Source organism: Pagrus pagrus (assembly GCF_965226575.1).
Source record: "Pagrus pagrus genome assembly, chromosome: 10".
Taxonomy (NCBI): Eukaryota; Metazoa; Chordata; class Actinopteri; order Spariformes; family Sparidae; genus Pagrus; species Pagrus pagrus.
This window is the reverse complement of record NC_140194.1, coordinates 29,920,689-29,943,152: the sequence shown is the minus strand read 5'-3', so window position 1 is coordinate 29,943,152 and position 22,464 is coordinate 29,920,689. Positions and strand designations below refer to the sequence as shown.

The 22,464-nt window shown below is 40.2% G+C and overlaps 1 protein-coding gene across 1 annotated transcript in view; it reads left to right on the top strand.

The window, feature by feature from the left end:
- syt9b (synaptotagmin IXb) overlaps positions 1-22,464 on the top strand; it is a 49,684-nt gene that overhangs the window by 13,063 nt on the left and 14,157 nt on the right. The window contains exons 2-4 of the mRNA XM_084364575.1: positions 5,988-6,163; positions 8,331-8,548; positions 8,808-9,348. Of these exons, the coding sequence (XP_084220701.1) occupies positions 5,988-6,163; positions 8,331-8,548; positions 8,808-9,348 (935 nt within the window). The remainder of the gene's footprint in view (positions 1-5,987; positions 6,164-8,330; positions 8,549-8,807; positions 9,349-22,464) is intronic.

Sequence of the window (22,464 nt, the reverse complement as noted above, 5' to 3'; positions counted from 1 at the left end):
AACAACCCATAAACCCATGAAGAAATGTTGTATCAAATGCTCCTTGGTCTTTACTTCGCTGGTAGCTTGATAGAGTGTAATAGCTTGGCTAATGTTTGCAGCTACAAACTCAGTTTTAAATCCATGAATTACATATTGTCCTTTGTGTTTTCGGTGTGGGAGGCTAAAAAAAGGCAAATTATTTTAACTTGTAACATTTTAACTGCAGCTCAATGCACTCTGCGGGGATTTAGCTAACTATTAGCATTTAAGTTCATTCATAAGAATCAGTCGCAGCACTCAAATTGACCCTAACCCTTCGCTGTACAATAAGTACATATTTGTTGAATGTGTTTGTATGTATGTAGAGACTAGAGTGCGTATTAAATTATGATTATAGTAAACATGTCTGTTTTTTGTACCAAATGTGCCAAATGAAAACTCAATAGAGGAATGTACTGCCTTTCTGACCAGGGAGGCTTCGATGTAAGCTATCCATAATACCTCAATAAGTACTAGACACCTTATACTTGTAGTATAACCACCTTATACAAGCATGTTCATGCATATTGACATAAACACTAGCAACTCCACTGCAGGTAATTATACTCATCAAAACCTCTCTAACCTTTTTTAATTATAATTGTCGACTTCCTTTAGTGAGGAAGGGGGCTTATTGATTACTTGAGCTCCTGAATCCAATTAACTGCCACCAGCTGTACAGGGTTTAGGCTTTGGTGCCTTGATTGCACCCCACAAGGGGACTTGAAAAGCGGAGACACCCTGTGGCTTTAGAAAAGACTCAAACAAAGGTAATTGAATGAAGCCACAGGGTTGTCTGGCCTGTTTCATTCATTTAAAAAGTGGAAATCATCAACGAAGTAGCAAGTGTTTTCAATATTTGTTTTTTTTTTTACTCAAATATTTAAGGGAGAAGGGCGGTTTAAAAGGGAAGTGCTTAGCACTGGACAGAAACACAGTTTATATGAGGAGAAATGCTTGATATCCTGAGCTGTAATTTAAATTTGCAACAGAAAAGCTGAATTTTGTGTTTGAAATATTTCTGTTATATATATATATATATATATATTTCATGAAACGGATGCATGAACTATCTGGCACATCAAAGCCCGAGCATGGTGAAAAAAAGCTGCACGCTCTCTTTATCGTGCCAGCTGAGAACACAAGCCCTACACTGTGTTGGGACACACTGTATATCATCCCTCCACTTCTTTCAATTCAACCCAGCTGGTGCCCAGTGCAGAGCTGCACACAGGAGGGCCGGCTGTGTTCTTCCTGCCTCCTTTAACACATTTTAGTGCTGACTATGCTTTAATTTTGATGAGCATACTGTAAAACACAATGCTTCACAATCATATTCAGACTCATTTAAGTGTTGTCAATTGTACTGTCCCATTAAAATATATATTGTGTTTATTTATACAGATGAGCCGTTGTTTTGGTTTTTGAGCCGTCAAACTCTGCTCTAATTTATATTGTTTTCAAACAGGTTTTAGGCTAAAATGTTCTTAAAAATCCACTGTACAATGTCTGTCCAGCATCAGACTGAGACAGACCAAGGTCCTGTCCACACAGACACGGGTATTTCTTTGAAAGAAGGTTTTTCTATGCGTTTTGGCCTTTCGTACACTCATAAACTGCATGTCAGGTCACTTTTGGAAAACTCCCTCCAGTGTGAAGATATTCAGAAACAGTGTTTAATTCTGGATGGGCAGAAACATACATTTTTGGAAACGATGACACTGACCTTGTGGCATCATTGGTAACTAGGCCAACTAGACCTCAGTTAGCAACTAGCTAGTTACCATAGTGGAGCATTAGCAGCCAGATCTTTAGCAGAAGTTGGTGGAGACCAAAAAGGAGCTCCAAGGAAAATGAGCTACATTCACCAGATATACAGAAATATAATGCAAATTTATTCTAATGTTACTCTGTCTGGATGTGTGAATAAGGAATTGTTTGCCAACAAGTTCGTCATATCACTATCTAACAAGCATGCTGTTGGGGCTAACAGGCAGAGGCAACGCTGAGAGCAGATATTTTCGTAACTTTCATTTCGAAATTAATAGAATATGTCTAGGCGGTGGGCATGCAGAGAAAGAACGCAGCCAGAAAACAATGAGGTCAAATCATTTACATGGGAAAATGTTTATTTTGAGCAGTTCGTGAAAGGGTTTAAACCTCCCCTCTGTTTAGTTTGATCGTACGGAAGCGTATTGCATTCACTTGAGTAATTTTTTTTTTTGGTTTGTTTTTCTGAGTAATTATTTCTGTTTTTCTGAGTAATTTATTTTTTGGTCTGTTTTTCGGAGTAATTTTTTTTTTCTGTTTTTCAGAGTAATTTTTTTCTGAGTTTAGAGAGCATTTGAAACAATAGACGCATTCATTCCTTTATTGAAAGCTCGATAATGGAGACAAACATGACCGACTTGTTTAATTGAATCAAGTTTTACTTTGATCTGGGTTTAAGACACTGGGAGATAGTCCTGTCTTTAAGTCATATAGATGGTATTACCATTAGTTTGTCAACTTTACGCAGGCACCTGAGGACGGCGACAGGTCGCCACTCCGAAGGTTCGCCATTCCGAAGGTTCGCCATTCCGAAGGTTCGCCATTCCGAACGTTCACTTTCATGTTTCAGAATGCCGGCCCTTTTTTGAAAAAAGATCGCCATTCCGAACCTGAAACCCTAACCTTAACCATAACCCGGTCGGAATGGCGGTCGCACCCCCCGAATGAGGACTTTGCGGTTGTTCAGAAGGAAAGCCCATTCAGATCTGCTAGACATAGTAATGTTTCTCCAGAATCAGTTGGACAGATATGGCAGTTTGGAGGTTCCAGCGGGAGTTCGAACTATCGCGATAATTCAGAAAAAAAATTACTCCGAAAAACAGAAAAAAATTACCACGAAAAACAGAAAATAAATTACTCTGAAAAACAGGAAAAATAATTAGTCAGAAAAACAGAAAAAAGAAACAAACCAAAAAAATAAATTACTCAGAAAAACAGACCAAAAAATAAATTACTCAAGTGAATGCAATACGCTTCCGTATGATCGAGGTGTTCACATGGAGCATTTTTATTCTGTTTGGACTTTTAAATAATTATTATCAGAATATTAGGTTCCATGAAGGCAGCTACTATCTTATTCATAACTGCAAATGCATTTCATATTGAGACTGTAAGAATCTAGAAGGCAAGACAGGCGGTAGAGCTGAACATTTCTGCCTGACTTGATTGTCTCTGTATTAACTTGAAAGCATATGGACCATTTCTGTTTAGACAAGCTGATGAATTGCCAATGTGCCGCTCTGTTTCTTGTTAAAAGTCAATCTAGCTCACCCGGCACTCAATGTATCTCTCTCTCTGTCACCCTGCAACAAATGATTACCCGGTCGGATCATTCAAATGAGACACCTTAAAAATGTCAGTGTTCTGATAAACAGTGATAGACAGTTTGTTCAATTTTCACAATTTAAGCAATATACCCACATGTGTTGCTTAGCCTCCAAACTGTCGCCGGCAAATTATAAGCTTTCTCTGCGTTAAAAAATGTGCTAGTTGCTTTTCACAGCATGATATCAGTCATTTCTGTTTCAGAGAGACTGCAAAGCATCAAAGGAGAGCAAACAGTAGCATATTCACCTTGTTTTTAGCATGTTCAGCTGCCCCTGTGTGGCCAATTAATCATTAACACAGCTTTAGATTAACAAACACATGCACTATTCTTTGACAGTCTTTATTAAGGACCACATCTACAAGTTTGTGAACTTGAATCAGTCCCTAAAATGGCACCTAATGCCTTCAGAGGGAGTTGTTAAATGGTGCAAATCTCATCACATCTAAAAACTGGTGAGACAGTGAGGATCAGTACTACTTACATGATGTGAGGAGAAGGAGCTAGTCCTGAATATAAAAGCTCCAGCAACTCCTGTTATATTTAGATCAACTTCATCAATGCGTCAGTTGCATTTCATGTTTCAAGGTTGACCTTCAGTACGTGGAAACTAACAGATTCTATAATTAAATCTTTACCATAATATCCTTGTTGAAATATGTAAACTTCTCTCAGGGATAGTTGTTGCTATGGAGACCATTCAAAACTATAATCTCCTGGCCTTGTGCTATTGAATTACATGTTCTACACTGTGACATGATGTAGGTGGCTTTTATGTGGCGTGTCTTCACCTTGGTTGTATAGCATGAATGATGAGCAGGAAGCCACAGTCACACCAGTATTCAGTGGCTTTGGAAAGTGTTCAGACCTTTTCATTTTTATATTATATTTTTCATAATTTTATATTTATATTTCATTCATTATATTTTCATTCTATAATATATTTAATTTATTTTTGATTAGATGGATTGGATTTACGTTTTTGGCACTGAGGTCTGAATACTTAAGTAGTTTAGAGACACCTTACTTTTTCCTAGGTTTGCAAAAATTCTAAAACTGTGTTTTCACTTTGTGTGATCACCGTGTTGAGACTGTTACATAACCGCTCACCAAAGTTTAGTTTCAGTCACACAATGAATGACTTCATCTTGGCTCCCATTGTACCTCCAGTGGATCTGTGGGGCACTCCGTCTGGTAGCTCAAAAACTATTCAGACATTCTTTATTCTGGTGAGTCTTATTCAGAGCGATGAACGACAATGGAAAAGAACTGAAGAAGAAAGAAATGGTGGAGAAAGATACAGTAATTTTCCTTTTGTGACATTTTCTCTCAAAAGGTGAAGAAATGTCTAAATGATGTGTGTATAGATCCTTCTTCCTATCTCTGTTTACATCCTGGAACATATACTTCAACCAGTAGCCAGTGTATGTTCCTTTGTTAGTGGGCTGGTCTGTCAGTTTCTTTAGATTTCACATGATCCATCTCCTTAAACCTGGCACCAGACCTCCTGATCTCTGCCCACATATCATTTGTTTAGCAATTCAAGTCGGTTTGGTTTGGTGCTGCCCATTGATGACGGTTTACCCTCAAAGATGTTTTCCTAGTGATACAAACATGAACAATTTGAATCTAGACATGTTTAATTTACATATTATGTGTATATTTTGTAAGAAAACATAAGTGGACTGGCAGTATTTGCCTATACAGAGCAGATCTGGTTGAAGCTGTGTCTCTCCCTGTTTTCCCTCCTGTGGAGTCATAGAGACATTTGCTCTCTACACATTGGCTCTGCTATGCTTCACCTTCCATTCCTTTTGTTATTACATTCATTTTCACACATTCAATAATGAGTAACCATCAACCATGTACAACAGTGAAATACATGGGAGCAATCCATCTTGTGTATCTAAAAGTTGAGAGTTAGAGTTATGCTTTAGAGTGAGGGCATGGAAGAGTGAAAGCAGACAGGCTGAGACAGTGACAGCACAAACAAACGTAGAGGTCTGCACATTGGATTTGATCATATGCAGTCACCATGTATATAACATACAACATGCATCAAGTGAGAGTTACTGGAGTTGAAACATCCAGATATTGGAGGTCTACTGGACCTTGGACTGTTATTTCTCCTTTTCTTCACTGCCCTTGAAATGCTTTACAAAGCTTGTCATGAGAAGAAAAATTACATGATTTTACTCAAATAAAAAACAACAATGGACAATCTCACAATTATTCTGCCAAACTACTGTACATGAAACATGAATTCATAACCGGCCAAATCACTGTTAATCTCCAGTGAGTTATTCTTCGGTTGTGAGGCTGTTTTGATATTTTTATGTGTGACTATGTTGCATTTTAGCACCTAACCATTCATCAATTGCTCATATATTTGAATAATCCTTCAGAGAAATTCATTTTCTTCAACTTTTGCCTGCAGTGGGGAAATGTAATAGTTTTTCCTTTCCATTTAATATTCTGAATAAACACAGCCTGTCGTCCCCAGGAGCCAGGTTCGTCTGTGCCAGCGCTTTTGGCTGGCAGAGCTGTGTTCACTGTTCAATGAGTCGCTCTCTCTCTCTTCCGCCTCTAGATGTATCGGTGAGCCTGTTGTCCCTGCTGGTGACCACCTGTGGTCTGGCTCTCTTCAGCGTCTCCCTCTTTGTCTCATGGAAGTTGTGCTGGGTGCCACTGAGTGGCCGTTTCTTCCCAGATGTCCTCAAGGGGGCGCACTTCCTGGGAGGAGACCAACAGCCCGTCCTCACAGAGGTAAGCAGGAGGAGACGCTTACCTTAAAAAGTGGATAAATTGGTACAGTGAGCTTCCTTTAGTTTGCTGGATGACTCACATTTTCTTGATTTTCTTTCAGAGCATAGATACTTAAGGGGGCTGTTTGTAAGAGAAGTTATTTGACGAGTTCAACTTTTCTTACAAATGGCACCTTTAAGCTTATAGTCCTGAGTTTTTTCTTCTTTATTTCTACATTATTATTTTCCATTTTTCCATTTATTTGATAGTTTATACAACAGAGATACAGATCAGTGGCAACCATGTGTGGTTCATCCACAATCACAAAGCTTAGTGAATAATGATTACAAATTTTAAATGAACATTGTAATATAATTTCAAATTATGATGTACAAAATTAATTAATCACAAACACTGAGAAAGATTTGTAGCTGATAATGGTCGCTGAGAATATGAATTCAGTAATATTCTGTGGGCCAGATGGGAAGCTTTGGCGGGACAGATGTGTCCCACGGGCCCATCAAGCATTGAGCGCAAAAGCAGAATATCAGAACCAATACAGCAAAGTGTTTTGTCATGTTCATGAAGTGTGGGAATTAATAACCTCTAATTTATTTTAAATTTAAATGTTGAAATGGTAATGACCACCAGGACCCATACTACATAGTAACAGTATGCAGTATGTACTGTATATAGTAATCTTTATAGCATTGCTGTTTTTTGTGGTTACTGTAGAAGATATAAACTTACTTTAAAAGGATATGATGCCATACTTCTGCTCTCAGATTTAAATCAAATTGCAACTTTGGTAAGCGACTGCCAATTAAAACTAAAGCAATTTCCTACTGCTTCCAGTCTTTACACCAAGTTAAGTTAACTAAGCTAAGCTAAGCTAAGATAAGATAAACTACACTAATCACCTCTTGCATGCTTCATGCTCAACGTCCAGATGTGAAAGTGGTGTTGAGCTTCTAATTTAATTCTCAGCAGGTAAACCAATAAAATAAGTGTATTTCCCAAAATATTGACCTGTTTGTGATGTTACATCTGACCCACAGTTACCACAGCCCTTTTAACACTCACAATTTGCTTCCTAGAATAGCAAAGGAAGAATGTTACTTTTAGTGAGTACATCAAATGTTCATTAAAATTGAATACTGGTGTTTGCCTTTTCTACATTAATTCAACCAGAAAGGTTAGCTGTCAAGCCTATATTCATATTTTATTCATAGCTAAGCTGGGGTTGGAAAGAGAGTAAAAAACAGCAAAAGCAAGTAACCAAAAGAATTCCACCTCCTCCCTTCAGAGCCGCTCTTCCAAAACACGTGAACGTACACTGCCTGGCTACAGACTGCACTGTCGCTGTGGTTGTCCAGCTGGGAGATGTATTAACTGCTAGTTTGTTATGTCCAACAACACTTTTTAGACTAATAAACACATAAAAACAACTCTGTTAAATGCCCAAATGCCACAATAATGTAAACACAAGCAAAATAGCCACTGAGAATGTACTCGTACCCTGTTACTCCGGGTGTGTGCCTTATGCTAACACAGGCTACTACTGCAGTGGCTCTTATTATTGGGCTCAGGGGCTGTGTGTAATTACTTGGTTAGCAGCCAAACAACAGTCTGTCACTGCTACTGCTGCTCACTCATTCTTTGGGTCAGGGCCTGTATGCTTAATGCTACTGAGTTAGCAAGCCGCTGAAGACTGTGTAATGTGAATGCATAACATTGTTGTCATTGCTAACCACACCAAACTGCCACATGTAAGAAACATTAGCACAATGAATGTAAACAATGAATATGGCTATTGTTACCACCGCTGTCAAGCTAGTATGTTTGATTGCACTTCCGGTGCCATTCTTGTGCCACTAGCTCGCTAATAGCTGTAGCAATATATCAGAAAAACTCCCCAACCCTAGCTTTAATATGTCATCCAACTACAATCATGTCATATTATATCAGTGGCCGGATGTTTGGTTGCCAGTTAAACACAACACAGACGTTATTCACATTTGTTCAGTTCTCATTTGACAGCTCGGTTTTATGTTTGATCACAGACTTTGAATGTGGCAGCACCAGAAAGTAAGACAACATTGAAACTTTTTCTTTTCTACCAAAAACTGAACTGCTTTAAGAAATCATTGTATAACATCTTAAAAATAAACCCATTTCTGCTGTGCAGGTGGACGGGGACGAGAGGGAGTACAGCGAGGATGGCTGTGTGAAGGAGCCTTCAGGGCCGCCCTCGGCTGTGGCTGTCCCAGAGTCAGCTCTAAAGATAAGCCACACGTCACCTGACATCCCGCTGGAGACCCAGACCAAGGTGGAGAGAAACCAGGTCCACACTCTGGCCAGGGACAGGGTCCAGAGACAGATTACTGAGCCTACCTCGTCTGTACGGTCAGTACACGTCAATCCCCAAAGCTACTGTCCAACTTTTGGTGTTGGCAGGTTAAACTCAAATGGACACACACAGTCACACAGACACCTGGACCTCTGGGTTCACAGATACTATATCAGAAGGTCACAGCACAGAAAACATCACACTTAAGGGAGCACAGTTGCTTCAGCAGTTGCCTTACACCAACAGAGACTGAACAAAGAACAATGAAAATGGTTTGAATAATCTTATATTGCCAAATTTTACATTATCTTACAGGCACAATTCCATCCGTCGTCAGATGAACTTGTCCAATCCGGACTTCAACCCTGCTCAGTTCCAGCGCCAGGAGTCTCTGTCCGGTCTGGGCCGAATCAAACCAGAGCTCTACAAGCAGCGTTCGGTGGACGCAGAAGATGGTCGTCGTGCTGACAGCTGCGGGCGTCTCAACTTCATCCTGAAGTTTGACTTTGACCTTGAGCAGCTGATCGTGAAGATCCACAAGGCCCAGGACCTTCCTGCCAAGGACTTCTCAGGGACCTCCGATCCTTATGTCAAGATCTACCTGCTGCCTGACCGCAAAACCAAGCACCAGACCAAGGTGCACCGCAAGACACTCAACCCAGTGTTCGATGAGGTATTTCTCTTTCCTGTAGCGTACGCCGAGCTGACGAGCCGTAAGCTGCACTTCAGCGTCTACGACTTTGACAGGTTCTCTCGCCATGATTTGATTGGCCAAGTGGTGGTGGACAACTTCCTGGATCTCGCCGACTTTCCTCGGGAGACAAAACTGTGCCGTGACATACAATATGTAACCTCGGTGAGTTACCAACTTTTATGTATTTTTAAAAAATTGCATCACTCTCTCTTCTTCTCATTCACACCAATGATGTTTCATTGCTTAGTTCAGCTTTGCATTTGTTCCACTCAGTAACTCAGTAACGGTTGAAAACAGCAAGCAACTGACCAGAAAGTTGCAGCATGTTTGTAGCTGGATTCATTTGAAGGTCTGTCAGACCAGCAGTTTTCATACCAACCTACAGTATACCACATGTATTTTCTTCAGTCTGGCCAGAATCAGCTCAAACAATGACAAAGAGCAAAAGACCCTGTAAAACCCTGTTAGAACAGCAGAGGGAAGGAAACATATTGATGGATGTTTTCTCATTTCCCGTCCAAGTGGAACTCAACTGTGGTTTCAAGAGGCAGAGACATAGAAATATACTTAGACACAGTTAATGTTTAATGAAAGCAGCAGAAAACACGTGGGGGTAGTGACCCAGATCTACACTGACATAAAACTGGGGTTGGTTTGACAGAGATACAGAGACACTGTCTATTTTAGATTATTCACTTGGATAAATCTACAGCGTTGATACACTGAGCATCTCAGTGAGGAAGTTAGATCCTCCTGCCAGGGAATTCCTCATGGCTCGCCTGTCTTGTTGAATGAGGACTGCTGTCTGCTGTGGCTCAGCTCGGTGATAGAAACTCTACTTTTCTGGTTTATGAGCAAATAGTGTCAGTGGATAGTTTATGGGGGTATGTGCAGAAGTCACCTCAATACTGAACAACATTTTCAGAAATTATTAGTAAGACAGGACAAGACTGGGATAAAAACCCAGGCTCAGATAAACTCAGACTAATTTGCACATTCAGGTTAAACAATTTACATTCTAACTTTTTAAGCCAATAGTACGTAGTCACAAGCTTGCAAACATTAACACAGAACATAATCCAATCAGCAGTGTACTGGTTCATACATGTAGGGGGATTTACCTACTTAAAAATCAGTGATTGAATGTAACTTTATACATTTACTTAAAGGATAACTACCGTTTTTTACAACCTGGACCTTATTTCTAGCAAAATATATGATCATTTACTCACCCAGATAACTTTGGTGTCATTTGGCGTCGTTCGGACGAAATTAGATCCAGTGTAGCGCCGATATATCCATATAATGCGAGTGACGGGGCAGCGACACACAGCCTCTATATAACGCATTATCTGCCACGAAACTAGTTCATTTCACCAATATTTTGTCATGATACGCTAGTGCTATTCCCCTCTGAGTCCGGGCTTGTCTGTTATCAACATCCGGGGTCTGTAGGTTGACCTTCTACCTCTGACCTGGAAGATGTCGTCTCTGAGCTGCGCGCGCACCCGCGACAGCCCGGCTTGTTTACCTGTAGCTGCTACTGCTAGTTTGACCCCGGATGTTGATAACAGACGAGCCCGGACTCAGAGGGGAATAGCACTAGCATATCGTAACAAAATATTAGTGAAATGAACTAGTTTTGTGGCAGATAATGCGTTATATAGAGGCTGTGTGTCGCTGCCCCGTCACTCGCATTATATGGATATACCGGCACTACACTGGATCTAATTTCGTCCGAACGACTTCAAATGACACCAGAGTTATCTGGGTGAATAAATGATCATATATTTTGCTAGAAATAAGGTCCAGGTTGTAAAAAACGGTAGTTATCCTTTAAGTACTATAAGTGTATGTATGACGTACTTGTACTTTACTTGAGTATTTCCATTTTCTGGTACTTTATATTTCCACTCCACTACATGTTGGTGTCAAATATTACTCCACTACATTTACACCGATCAGCCAAAACATTAAAACCACTGACAGGTGAACTGAATATCATTGATCATCTCCTTACAATACAATTTTCTGTCAGAAAGGCTTGGGTCCTGGTATTCATCTGGGTGTTCTTTGACACGTTACACCCATCTAAACACTGCTGCAGACGTAGTACACCCCGTCATGGCTACAGCATCACCTGATAGCAGTGGCCCCCTCAAGCAGGACAATGCATACTCCCGCCGTGATGTGGGGCATCCATCGATTGGACTAGGTACAGCACGTCCCATGGATGCTCAATTGTATTGGGATCTAGGGAGCTTTGGGGTCCGGTTTATGCCTTCAGCTCTTTGTCACGTTCCTCAGCTATTTCTGAATTATTCTTGTGGTGTGGATGGATGCATGGTCCTGGGGGGCTATTGCCTTCAGGGGGTGTACTGCAGCAGTGTCTAGATTGGTGTTGAAGGCCAGGACCCATGGTTTCCCAGTAGAGAATTGCCACCCCTTTCACATGCAAGCATTGCTTCATTGTGAACAGGGCAAAGTTTAGAACCTCATAGCATATGTTCCCAAAAAACTGCAACCTCATCCATAATCAAATATGTAATCTGTGGCGTTGTAGTTATGCAGAGAGCCGGCACTATAAAACAACAGAAGATGACTTGAGTTAGTGTTTCAGTGTATGACTCAAAGTAAGTAGAGTGTTTTACGTTCAGTTATGTGTCTCTGAAGCACCCATGGGGAGTTTATTTTGTACACATCATTTCCTCTGAGCTCTAGCTGATGATCATCAAGATGCTTTACTACCTCTGAGGAACTAAAACTATATCAACCTTTAGTTTTGTGTGTACGTGTGTGTCAATATGTTATTTTGTACTAAGAGATTGAGCATCTTGCAGTCTTTTTATGAATTCATTACTCAGCCTGAGAAAAGACTAATTCCCTTGTGTCTAATTCTTTTATTACAAGGTACTTGTGAACATAACACATTTTGAAAAAACAGATGCTCATGTCAGGTAGACAACTGAGTCAAGGCCGAGGATACGTGGTTCAGTGAAATTTGGCGACTTTAAACAATTAACATAAAAAATGAGGCCAGCACTCTCATCTGTTAGTTTAATTAATGTTTCTTGTGCCATGTCTTTGTTGTACCGCTTGGATGGAGGAATAAAAACAGCTATATTTGTCCTTGTGAAAAGAATTCTGGCCTCAGAGCAGGTTTTATAGGGAGGTTATATGTTTCACTAGTATTAGAACAACTAAAATGTACATTTTGTGCAGACAAGCTAATATATACTTGTTGGATTTGCATTTGAATGTATAGGTTGAGATCTGTAGGCCTGAATTGTGGTTTAAGTTTTGTTTCCCTTCAACTGCACACAGAAATGTAAGAGTGCATGAAAGCTTTGGTTATACAGTTAGAGTAGAAGAGGTGGGCTATATTAAAGGTATAGTTGGTAATCCTGTTCAGAAACACTTTTTGTTATACTGGGTGAAATGGTCTTTCCACCCTGAGGGTAGTCCATACATAATGTGTTCAGAAAAAGGAGCGAAATAAATCAGACCTCTGTGGCAGCTGCAGGCCTGTGAAGACTCTGACCAATCCCTCCCTCTCGGTCCGAGTTGAAAGAACCAATGAGATGCCTTCATGTCTCGTCCTGCCTGCACCCCCCCCTCCTCCCTGTGCGCACTCATCACGTGTCACCGTTGCCGGATATATACAGCACACTCCATATGGAGTTAGCAGGAGATAAACTCCAGGTCAGAAGGTGGCGGTAATGCACACCTAAAAGTTGTTTGCCAACAGCCATAAAACAACAGAAGAAGAAGAGTTAGCAGAGTTAGCAGGAGAGAACAATGGCAGAGGAAATGCAGCTAAAGTAGCACTTCCAGAAGTGATGCAGAGGTTGCTGTCTTTCTGTTGGACAGGTAATTATTTGTTTTGCTTCGGGGGGATTTGTTATTTTCATGAAATATGTAACGTTAGCCAACTTAGCTACTTTTGTAGCTTGTATTAGCCCAATGCTAACGGCTCTCCTCTGCCCTGCTGACGGACTGTCTGATGCGTTTGTGGGGGCGGGGCTTTGGAGGGAGCACTGACGGGAGGGGGAGAAGGGGGTGGAGCTTAGACGAGGTGCCACTTTCAAATCTTGCTAGCTCTCCAACATTACCAACTATACCTTTAAGGCTAAAACCCATTTCCAATTTTTACGCCTACCCCTTGTTTTCAAATGCCCCTTTGGAGTTACAAGGGGTTGTGGTTGAAATCCCCCCTATAAATTGGGACAACCCTTTACGACCCCCATACATCATCAGTTGTTGTCAATAGCGTTGTTATGTGAGTGGAGTGGACAGTTCCATTATACTGTATTATATATTATACTGTGGCAATCATGGTATTATCACAATGTCATTTGACATATATCTGATGGAGATAGGAAAGCATGACTGTCACAATTCGTTCACAACATCACATTATCAATTAGGTAAAACAAACTCTGCTTCATTACTTGACCATTAGCGGTTTTATAGGCTAACATTTGCAACCCTTGTTCCTACCCTGCCAGTCTGCACTGATGGTAGAGGAAAGGTACCAAGTGCAGCAACTTCACTGCTGGTCCTAAGTTAAATTTTGGGCATTATATGCCATCAAAAGGGGGGTGACACATTGAAACACTTCAAAATGTGGGACTACCAGCCGGTAAACAGCAATTAAATGTACCATTAGCCAGCAAGGTCATTAGTCACCGGGACGGTAGCAAACTAGTAGTAGTTTGATGTTTTATGCTTGTTATAAAGAAAAGGGGGGGAATACATTTAGACAACAGTGTTCTCATAACCCTGACTTTGGAGGTTTTGCCAAAATCATAGCAAATGTTCACAAAAACCTGCAACCTAGTCCATAATCACATTTGTAGTCAGTTGAGTGATGTAGTCCAAGTAACAGCAGAGAGCTGATGGCACTGCTTCAAATAGATTTACCTCTAACCACTATGTTTTGACACTGGGTCAAAATTTGAATTTATCACATACTATGGTTTATGACCAAAGACCTGTTAAACTCAAGCTAATGCCATCATCCTCTATAAGATACTTTATACTAAAAGCACATCAGTCTAACTTAACCAACATGGTGACCATTTACATGTCCTGCTACCTTTGAGTTTTTGGTGCATATTTAAGTAGTAGATTCAAGTAAGGAAAGTTTTATTGTTTTTATCAGTGTCATCACTGTTATGTTAAAATGTTCTTTTTTTTCCTTTTATAGTATATGGTAGTGCAGAGAGGGTTGCTGTGCTACTAAAACATTAATTGGCACCAGTTTGCTTTAAAGGGGCACTATATAGTTTTTGGAGAAGAAATTTAAACTAAGACTAATATTTTCAATATTAATGAGGTAATAACATAAACATGATAATAAATAAATCATATTTTTTTTAAATAACTGAATAAACAAGCTGTTCTCAGAGGAAAATAAGGTCCCCAGAACACTGTTTAAAGCTAGAAAGGTGGCAGGGTCCGCCACATAAGTAAAGTAAAACAGTGTAATTGTGTAGTCCTTTAAGGTCAGTTTGTTTAATCACTTTTTCAGACATGAAAACGAAGAGAGTTTAGTTTCCTTTAGGCATAAATAAATCAGTCAATGAAGACCTTTCTCTTCAGGTTAAAATGTATTCCACAAAACTACATAATGCACCTTTAATTGTCACTGTAAATTAGCTGTACTGTGTCAGTTGTACGTGTACGATTTTAAAACTAAAACTGTTATAGTTTGACATTCTGCCATTTTCTATCCTATATCAGCACCCACTCAATCATTAAAACACTATGTCTAACACGATGGTGTGTTTCATACATTTAAGTATGACTCAATATATATTATGCTTCATTTGTATAAGGTTATGTCACTTTCATGTCACTTTCAAGAAAGTGTGGAAAATCCTATCAAAGCACCAGAAATGAGGCATCAGAGAGTGTTTCAGGAACCTACCCCTGGTGTCTGAAGTGTGGCCACCGCTGCTCCTCATCAAGTAATTAAGTTCAAAGCAAAGAAAGATGAAGAAGCAAGAAAATGATCGTTAGTGCGGTCAGCACAACGCCAGTTCTGACCTGTTACTGCTAACTAGAGTCATGCAAAGACCCAGTGGGATAACACACACACACACACACACACACACACACACACACACACACACACACACACACACACACACAATACAATTTGTTGGTTCATAAATATTGTTTTAACACCTTCCAACAGCATTCCCAGCTAAATAAGGTCAGCATAAATGGGTTAGATCCTCCTCTGGGGCATCAAACTTGTGAACTATAGCTGTCTTGTCTCCTGTGTCTAAGCCTGAGGCATCAGCTTTCTATATATAATCCCTTATTATCATCAATTTACCCAACAAAGACAGCCATCAGCAAAGCAAACTACTGGACTTTTCAAACTTAGGAGATGATGTGTTTGCTTTGAAGTTTAGGATACTTTCTCTTTCAAACCAAGAGAACATTTTTATCATCAATTCACTTTTGCAATTTGGATAGCAAGTAATCTTTTTTTTTAATATTGTACCTTTTGCTTCTTTTAGAATGTTTCTAAATGATGTGTCAGGGGATTTCCCCTTTACTGCATTTAATATGTTTTTGATATGTTGATTGTGAATAGTTGTCTCTCCAACCTCCATGTCAGCTGTCCATAAATGTGTAACCATAGTTCTTTGAGTGGAGAGAACTGCCATTACTTGCTTCATCTCTCACTCTGGTAGGTAAGGATTAAGTCAGATGTGCTCTAGTGTAACACAATTAAAACACACACACACACACACACACACATACAGACACACAGTGCTGTTGCTGTCAGTGTTTATTAAACATTTATTCTTAAACTGTGGCCAACCCCTACAATATTCAATCTGTAGCTCCAGCTCCCCATCTGTCCCCTTCCCCCACAGTCTTAGGGAAATACATTTACTGTGAATATGCATTAACAATTAATAAGATAAAGCCAATCACAAGATGTGAGGAATAGATAATGCTTAAACCTGAAAAATGGATGGACATGTTGGTTTTTATTAGTTTGATGATTGTGGAGAATATTGTAATTATGATATTAGACCTGATTTAGGTGCAAATGGTCATTTTTGCACTCCATGTTCTGTTTCTCCTGGGGTCTGTACCAAACAAACATGTTCTGTTATGTCTGGAGTATTTAATTAGTAAACCAGGGCATCTCTACAGCACCGCAATCATATTTTAGTATTGCCTGTAACAATTTTGTAAGACTGGGCTTTTCCTTACAGCTGGACCAATTGAATGGTAAAACAAAATGGATGTTAGCATGTGTTTCATAGGGTGGCTGAGCATGAGCAAAGTCAATTGGAGTAAATTAATTTATTTTCATTATTGATCAGTTTAATCAAGAGTTATTAAGAATACGCTGATGAAAAAGAGCAAGTGGTCACACAAGAGAATTTTTTTGTGATAGAATTTGGATGCATCAAGATGCATTGATAATTGTTTCTAATCACATCCTAGCCCTCTGAATTGCAATCAAATTAAATCGTGAGGTGTCTAGAGACGTCCACCCCGAGCTGTGACACATTCTACATTCATCAAGATCTTGCAGCTCCTGAGATTCAGATCTGACACTCAGCCAACCTGCAAATTAGATGGTATCTGGATTAATCATTCAGTCCTCGACAGTACGAAACACAACAATAACAGTCGGTGTTGCTTTAATCTGATCTGTATTTGCATGTGTGCTTCTGTTTGCGTTGAAGTCCCAGCATCATTCATCTGTCGGGGAGTTCTAAATAAATGTATAAATGAGAAGTTTCTCGTCTCTCTTTATCTCAGCATCACCAGCAGAACTAGGTTACCTCCCTTGGGATTCTGGGGAGGGACCCTGTGCTGGTCCAGTCTCCAGTCTGTGTGCATTAATCATGGCTCCAGGCACAGAACGAGCCTTGAGCCATCCCTGGCCATATGTACTGGACTGTAACATACACATACTTCTGAGCTGCATGCCTATAGATGATTAAATTAGTTTTTCCCCATGGGGTTTACATTACGAGGTCAGTCAGCAGACACAGTCCAAACATCATCTGTAGTGCCTGAACTTGTTACGCTATACTTTTACTGAGACATATTAATTAGTGTTTACAGTGTGGCACATCCCTTTTGTGAATTTACATAAACCTCAACCTCAAAAATGTAATGCTGTAACCACAATACCTCAACATTAATCCACACAGCATTAACTACTGAACAGTAATTAAAATCCTTCTCTGGAAACCGCATGTACCTCAGCTAGGTCATGAACGAATCCTGCTCGAATCTCCGCTGGATTTGTCCTTGGCTCTATCGTCCCATGGTGCACCTGTGGCATTAACAAATAGACCTAATTAATGACTGTTTGATATGAATGAATCCTAGCTCTCTAGCTCCCCCATGCCTTCATGGTTTCTATGGAGTTTTTTAAAAGACTCTCTGAACTTATCATCCCCTTAGCCACCAAATTGGCAGCTAGCTCGATAAAGGAAAAATGGTAACACTTTAGATTAGGGAACACATATTAACCATGAACTAGTTTCTTATTAGCATGCATATTAGTAGCATATTGGCTGTTTTTAAGCCATTATAAATCCCTTACTAATGCCTTATTCTGCATGATCATATTCTGCAACTACTAGGCCATTAACTACTGTGAGAGTTATCCCTCAATAACTTCCTAATCACTGCTTATTGATAGTGAGTTAGGGAGTTGTTGTAAACCACTTAAAAAGAATAAGCCATTAAGAAACTAGTTCATGGTTAATATGTGTTCCCTAATCTAAAGTGTTACCGGAAATTATTAGCCCGGTCGTCAGAATAAAATGTTGGCGTTGCACCTTTCTGCAAACCACACATACAGTAAATTTGTACATTGTAAAAGTATCAAATCAACATTTCTACAATATGTGTCATATATTGGCTGCAAAGCCAGAGACCACTGTTCTAGACAGTGTTTCAACATTTGTAAGTATGAAACCAGTGGATATTTGATAAATAGATGTTGAGGCATTTTTCAGGCACAACAACAGAACCTTTCCAGCCATGTCTGTGGAACAAAGTTTACTGGAACATGAGCTTTTTAACCCTCAACAAGTGGTTCTTGTTCCTAAACTAAACCAGAGCATGAACACAGCACACTACTGAAAAAGTTGCAACATATCTTTGGTTTACAGAAATGTACATTACTAACATTCAATCTAGCAATTGGGCTGGAAATTCTATACAATCCTGAGAACGAAATGCCAGGGGAGAGTAAACAACATTGTACAGAGAAAATTGAAGGAAGGTCATCGAGCTACTGTAACTGTTACTGACTAACACTATCTTGGCTTGATTGAGCTTTTGAGCAGCTACAGTACTTTTTTCACCCTCTGGGTGACAATCGTCTCTTATGCTAATTAAACAGCCAGGCTGTATTTTAAATTTTAAATTTTCCTTGTTATACAACTCTTTGTAAAAAGTCTTCTGTGGAGAATTGACGTAACAATTAGTGTCAGAACTTTTGCCCTTTAAGTCTCAAGAGAATTGGCTGTTGTTCCTATTTTGGAAATGAGGCAGCATAATTGGAGGAAACTCTCCAGACTCCCATCTCAGTTCTACCTTGTTATGGACCATCCAGTAAACCATCTGACTCAGTGTGGAGTCAGTAATAACCAGCCACTTACATGCATCATTTCCTGAGATGTTCACTATTGATTATATGCCAGGGAATAGTTCCCTCATGTCTTGCTCTATCTTGGTGCAGATATAGTGAACTTAACTTGATTTTGGTTGTCAGCTAGTCTTCTGACTGCACAACTAGATTCAGTTTGCTTTTGGATATCTATCATGTAATTTCACATACTGTACATCCCTGCCTGCTTTCTCCTCAGCAAGATTTTTTGGAGATGAAGACAATGAAGAGCTCAGAGACACTGTAACCTGCGGCTCCTTCAGGGCCAGTCAATATTATCGACTGCAGCCTGGTTGGCCTGTAATTAGGGCCTTGATAAATGGGATCGGCATGTGTATGTGTGTGTGTGTGTATGTGTGTGTGTTGTTAATTCAGTAAACAAGGTTCCTATTTCCCAACAATGACAAATGGGACTATATAACAAGCACTTGTCCTGCCATTTGCCCTCTTTCACTGAATGAGAAACATGATTCTGTAGTTGAGATGCTTATGGTCAGTTGAGTCAGGGGGAGGGGGTTCTGAACATGTTACACATTACAAACATACACAGTCTGTACACAGATGAACTAAGTGTAGAGCATATTTTTAGCCCTCTGTTTTGTGCCGTACAGCAGTCTCAGAGATTTTAAAGTGAAATTCAATCAGGTGGTTTGGTCAGGTTTAACATGATATTTGTGAAAATGTAGAAGCTGAAGCTAATTTTGGAGCACTTAAACATTAAGCTGCTACACTCAGATACTGTCTGAACTACAGATCAGCTACACACAAAGTTTTGTGTGCAACTGTCTCAGTATTCTCTACAGAGAGTAACGAAGGATCCTGTTGCCTAACCTGATTCTGCCAGGGTACATTCATCTATACAGCTAAAGTCCATCCTCGGCAGAGATTTATTTACTTCCGCCATGTTCAACCAGGCAGAAATGTTGGACTGTTAATTGGCCATTGTGTAATGGGATCTCTAGCGTTAAAGCGAGCTGATCAAAATCTCTCATGCCTGCTTTTTGTCCTCATACTGCTCTACTGAGGCAACTCATTTCAGTTATTTTGTTATTCAAACTGCATTGTTATGATTGAAAAATAGTATTAAAAAAATAGTATCGACGATGCCTCCATGTCTGTCCCATACATATTAGTCAGTGTTGGAGTTTTTATGTTGACCAGGGTTTAGAACAGTTTCACCATTAATACAAGATTACTTTCTTTGTGCTGATGCCCCACCTTGTTCAGTTGGTACCCATTTTATTTTTTTCGCCCTCCCCCTTCAGACTGCGGGGGATTCAGTCTACGCCACTGTCAGTGGGTAAACGTCTAGCTGGGCAACGAGTGTCCTGACTTGATCCATTTTCTGGAGATCTGATTCGCAGTTATGCATGCATTAGGACAGTGGCTGTGGCTGACTTTTTTATGAGCCGTCTTCATTTGAATCATTGCTGCTTTATGCCGTCGGATGGAAATTGGAGCTTGGGCATGCCAAACACAATACTGTGTCTTAAACTGTGTGATGTCAAGAGGAGTTCCATCGAGTGTGCACATGAAGTTCATATTATTGGTCAGGAGAACTACTCGGCCTGTGAAATGTCCAAATTCCATGCTGTAAAAAAATTCTGTGTGCTCCATTACAAACTAAAGCGAGGCAAATAGTGGCTTTTTTTGATGATTATGAACCAGTCTCTGAGCTGGATGAAGGAAAAATGGCCATTCAAATGTTGTCCTGTGTGCGGAGGGTGTCTTATTAACCTAGCTGCTGTGTAGTGGGTTTTTTTCAAGAAGGGCTTTGTGGCTTTATCTCACCTGGTGTGAGGTTTGTTTTAGCCGTGAGAGAGACACTTGGCACTTGAATTGCATTTTGGGAAATGTAGGATTCAGTGTTTTTGGAGCTTGACCAGTGCTAGGGAATGACTGCAGTTTTGACCAATCACAGCATAAGAAGGACATATTTATCCTTTTCTGTGCGGATGGGTCAGGGTGTGACCATCCGGATTCATGGGAAAAGTGTCTGCCATGGTCTTTGTTCGAGGTATCATGCAATTTCCAAAGTGATACATTAAACATGACACTTTCAAAAAGCCGTGTAAAGGCACACACACACACACACACACACACACACACACACACACACACACACACACACACAGGGAGCTACAAAAAAAAGGAGGGGAAATAAGATTGAGAAACAGAGGAGGTAGATCTAGTCAGACCGAGCCCGTTATTATTAAGGACGCAGCAGGAGAGGCTTGTAGCTGAAGCCGGCAGCTCCTGAGGGAGAGAAGGTGCTCGTATTATAATTGGAGAAGATGGACTGTCCACACTCACTCTCTGCTTTATTGGGGCGCTTCAGAGCACCGCTCTAATTTCATTGTCTGAGCACAAGTGACCATAATCCTGACCGCAGGCTTGATTTGAGTGCTCATAAGAGTAGTGAGCAGCAAGTCTGAAAACTTAATGTGCTGATTGAGTGTGTGTGTGTGTGTGTGTGTGTGTGTGTGTGATGGGAAAAGGATATCATATTATCTGTGGAGGGCTAAAGGGTTTGCTGATCCTCTGCTGAGAGTGCCTTCTTGTTTGAGTTTATCAGTCTGTGTATTCCTGCTAAATCCATCCGTGTGTCACACCTCGGAGACATCGTAACCTGTAAATCATTAACACCCGAGGCTCAGAGTAACGGTGATGATGCAGTGTCAGTGGCTTCAGCAATTCCTGTGATAACTCAAGTCACCAAGCAGTCTGAATGTCATGGATCCTGGACAACTCTGCTTGTGTGTGTGTGCGCGCGTGTGTGTGTGTGTGCATATGTGTGAGTTTATGCTTGCATACTTACATGCTTGCAGGCACGTAGATACTGACATCTGTGATGAATCAACTCATTTTGTTCAATTTGATTTTCAGCGATTTTGAGCACAAGACCCAGAGCAGTAGCATCCTAATATGTGTGTGTGTGTGTGTGTGTGTGTGTGTGTGTCTGTGTGCGTGCGTGTGTGTGTGTGTGTGTGTGTGTGTGTGTGTGCCGCCCGTATACCTCCAATTAATCTTAATCAGCATCAGTAGGAGCACATATTGATGTCTTAGTGAGACAGTGATTTTCCAGTATAACCACTACATCTGACCTTTAACTAGGCTTTCTATCTAATTGGTTACTTCTGGCAAAGACTAAGTGCAAAATCATTAACATCCTGTGAATTAATCAATGATGGGACAGAATGCATTAGGAAGCATCAAATAGTTGTGTTAACCGTGTCCGTGGAAACATAAAGCAGCTCAATTCAGAGTAACAAGAGAGTTTTTGTTATATATATTAGAAGAGAGACTTGTAATTGCAGATGCTGAAACAGCTGGAACCACATCTGTGAATTGCCATATTCTTTCTAAATCCCTTGTTATGATTAATGATCCGAAATGTTGTGCAAGTTTTTGCTTTTTTCGTTGCCTGTTTAGGATTTTGTAAGAGCCAGTTCTGTGTCAGCCTGACGTGTGGGAGAAAGTGTCAAAACTAGAATTAGAGTTCCCCCTGTAAGAACTCTTGTGAGAGCCTGTCTCATGAACGCAACACTCATTCTCACACCATCACACGTTATTTTCAGATGTGTTAATTGGCAAAAGAGCTTGGCATT